The sequence below is a fragment of the Cyprinodon variegatus genome, unplaced genomic scaffold (assembly GCF_000732505.1).
Source record: "Cyprinodon variegatus isolate N-32 unplaced genomic scaffold, C_variegatus-1.0 Scaffold1835, whole genome shotgun sequence".
Lineage (NCBI taxonomy): Eukaryota > Metazoa > Chordata > Actinopteri > Cyprinodontiformes > Cyprinodontidae > Cyprinodon > Cyprinodon variegatus.
The window spans coordinates 55573-58896 of record NW_015152288.1 but is presented as its reverse complement, the minus strand read 5'-3'; the positions used below and the strand labels follow the sequence as shown (position 1 = coordinate 58896).

The 3324-nt window shown below is 34.8% G+C and overlaps 1 protein-coding gene across 1 annotated transcript; it reads right to left on the bottom strand.

Annotated features, from left to right (window-relative positions):
* Positions 1–789: 789 nt before the first annotated feature.
* Positions 790–3318, bottom strand: LOC107104661 (gastrula zinc finger protein XlCGF17.1-like). The gene has a single exon (XM_015404709.1). The coding sequence runs from the start codon at positions 3258–3260 to the stop codon at positions 2187–2189; it is 1074 nt and encodes a 357-aa protein (XP_015260195.1). The 5' UTR covers positions 3261–3318; the 3' UTR covers positions 790–2186.
* Positions 3319–3324: the final 6 nt, after the last annotated feature.

The window sequence follows — 3324 nt, the reverse complement described above, 5'->3', positions numbered from 1 at the left end:
TCCTACGGAGATGCGCAGCAAAAATGGCTACATGTGTAGCATTTGGCTGCAAAATCAAGCGGTTTGCTGACTGTGGGAAGACGTTTCACAGGTAATCTTACAGTCACTGGATGTACTAACCAAGAAAATCCATATATACTATAGTACAGTATCTATGTATAGTATGTAACGTAACATTAGTCTGGCTATCTCGGATCGGCTCGAAGACATTGACTGTGTTAGTCATTGACATTTTGTCTAATATTAGAAAATAGAAATTAGTAAATAGAAAGTAATTCACTGTGAAAAGTTAACGTAGTAATTCTTTATTAAGTGGACGATGCCGTCATTCCTGTAGTGTTTGTTGTATTTCTCACTTGAAAAAGCAATGTGTTAAAATATTTTGCATATTATACGAACGGGAAAAAAGCAACTCAAACATTTTTAAAGGCTAAAGCACAGACAGCATAAAAGTATATGTCATCATTCATACACAATTTGCAAGTAGGAATATACTATAGCGTTAACAAACATGTACTTTTAATTGAGTCTTGATGTAAAACTTTGAAATTATATGAAATATGTTATAACAACAATAAAGTCATCAATACATGTATATTATATCATTATATCATCATCATTTTAGCACTTTTGGCACATCTGTATTGTTATGCTCCGTTAACCCATTCATTTTGTTTTAATGGATTTGTATAAATGTCATATTACAGGATTTACTGACTTCATAATGACTATTCAATGTGATGTTACTATGTTTTATTACAAGCTAAAAATAATCTACTGATGCTATGAACCAGCAAGTGTGTGTCAAAGTGATGAATTCATCTTTATTTTAAAAGTCTTAAGTCCCAATGAAAATGAGAACATCCTCGTTGTTCGATGCTGTAGCCCACGGATTGTTTACTTTGCAACAGGTCTAACTAGGGAGTACCAATATGGCAGCCAGTTGCTTCACTTCAACTACTACCAACGGGCAATCGTCAATCCAGCGAATAAATAGAGATTAGTGGTCAGAACCCCTTAAAAGACCAAAACAAATTTTAAAATTACCTTTCAGTTAGATTACACATATTTATTCAGATTAAAAACTATTTAAACTGAACTCCGTCTGGATGAGATATATGGAAAGTCATATATTTTGCAAATAAATATAAATATGATAAACACAAAGTTTTATATCACTATAGAATTATGCTTTACAAATATTATATACTTATATAGTATATTATTTTTATTCAAAGGATTGCACTTTGATAATGTGATCTCTTGAGGATATTATGATCTCTTGAGGAAAATTAGTTGTAGCCGATTACAGCACAATGATACATTTGAAACATCTGACAGACCACCAAATAACTTTTTTATTTCCTCTCATCAACAAAAATACACATCCCTGAGTCATCATGTTTTCGTCATCAAAGATCTATGTTTTGCTTATCGGTTTTCCTTATGAAAACATGAGCTTCAACAAAATCATTTTGTCATCATCATCGTTGGCGAAAACAACAGTGCTCAGCATGCAGTCAAGTCTTCCAGAGTCCTGCTAATGACCTGAGTATTCGATACAGGTGTGTTGAAGAAAACATGCTGAACAGTCACTACAAGTGCCTGAAAAGTTGCCAAACATAGCAGCAAAGTCATCAAATTGGCAGGTTGAATTAAAATTACTATTCAGCAAAATTCATCTAATTAGAGAAATATAAAAAAGTAAAAAACAAAAAACCAAAATATAAATTAGTTAAAAAACTTTAATGAATATTACAGTAGATTCTAACAGGCTGGTTTGGAGAACACATTTCTCTTCAGGATTTGGAATGAGTTAAAATAAACTTGTTCAGAACAATTTGAATGTGTTGAAAGATCTATTGGTGCGTTCACACCAAAAGCGTTCTTGGCGTCAGAGCATGTGTTAGGTATGCAAAGTCTATCAATGATGGCGTCAAGTAGCACCGAGGGCTACTGTGGTGCATCTGAGTGTTGGGAGCAGCGTGTCCTGGCATCCCAGCAACAAACACTGGAGTTCAAAACTTGACCTTTTGTAGCTTGACATAGAGTCAACCTTTCAGAAAAGCTGATCCAGGAGTTTTCAGGGAGACAGACACTAAATGCAAGTGGTAATCTCTTTTGCAGAGTTGTCAGCATATGTAAACTGTGGTATTTTTCACCTGTGTGAGTTCTCAAATGGCTTTTTAGATTTGACTAATCACGAAATCTTTTTCACGTGTCACATGTTTTTCATCCGTGTGTGTTTTCACGTGTTTGTTTAGACTTGATTGCTCACAGAAACATTTACCGCACAAATCACAACTAAAAGGTTTTTCACCCGTGTGAGTTCGTACGTGGCATTTCAGACCCGAGCTGTCACGAAATCTTTTACCACATACATCACAACTGATGGGTTTTTCACCAGTGTGAGTTTTTATGTGTCTTTTTAAAATTGATGGTTCACGAAAACTTTTCCCGCACTCATCACAGCTAAAGGGTTTTTCATTTGTGTGCGTTCTACTGTGTTTTTTTAGTGTTGACCAGCTATAGAATCTTTTATCACAAATATCACAACTAAATGGTTTTTCACTTGTGTGAGTTTTCATATGTTTATTTAGAGTTGACTTGTCACGAAATCTTTTTTCACAAGCTTCACAACTAAAGGGTTTTTCCCCTGTGTGAGTTCTAATGTGGCTTTCCAGAGTCAACTTGTCACACAATCTTTTACCACATGCATTACAACTAAAGGGCTTTTCACCTGTGTGAGTTCTCATATGTTTTTTAAGGACTGACCTGACACGAAATCTTTTACCACATTCATCACAACTAAAGGGTTTTTCACCTGTGTGCGTTTTCATGTGTTTTTTTAAACTGGACTGATCACGAAATATTTTACAACAACCATCACAACTAAAGGGCTTTTCATCATTATGAATTCTCATATGAGCTTTAAGGGTCGACTGGTCACACATTCTTTTACCACATGCATCACAACTAAAGGGTTTTTCACCTGTGTGAGTTCTCATGTGTTTGTTTAAAACTGACTGGTCACGAAATCCTTTACCACATGCATCACAATTAGCGTGTTTTTCACCAGTATGAGTTGTCATGTGTTTTTTTAAAGTCGATCCGTCACAAAATCTTTTACCGCAAGCATCACAGCAAAAAGCTTTTATGCCAGTGTGAATTCTCATATGTACATTTAAATGAGACTTTCGTAAAAATCTTTTTTCACAAATATCACAAGCAAAAGCTTTTTCACCAGTGTGAGTTCTCATATGCACATTTAGGTCACATTTCCTTGTAAATGTTTTACCACAAACATGGCAACCAAAAGCTTTT

Excerpts from the sequence above, each read along its gene's own strand:
- LOC107104661 (XM_015404709.1), bottom strand. The coding sequence starts at position 3,260 with ATGAGAACTCACACTGGTGAAAAAGCTTTTGCTTGTGATATTTGTGAA.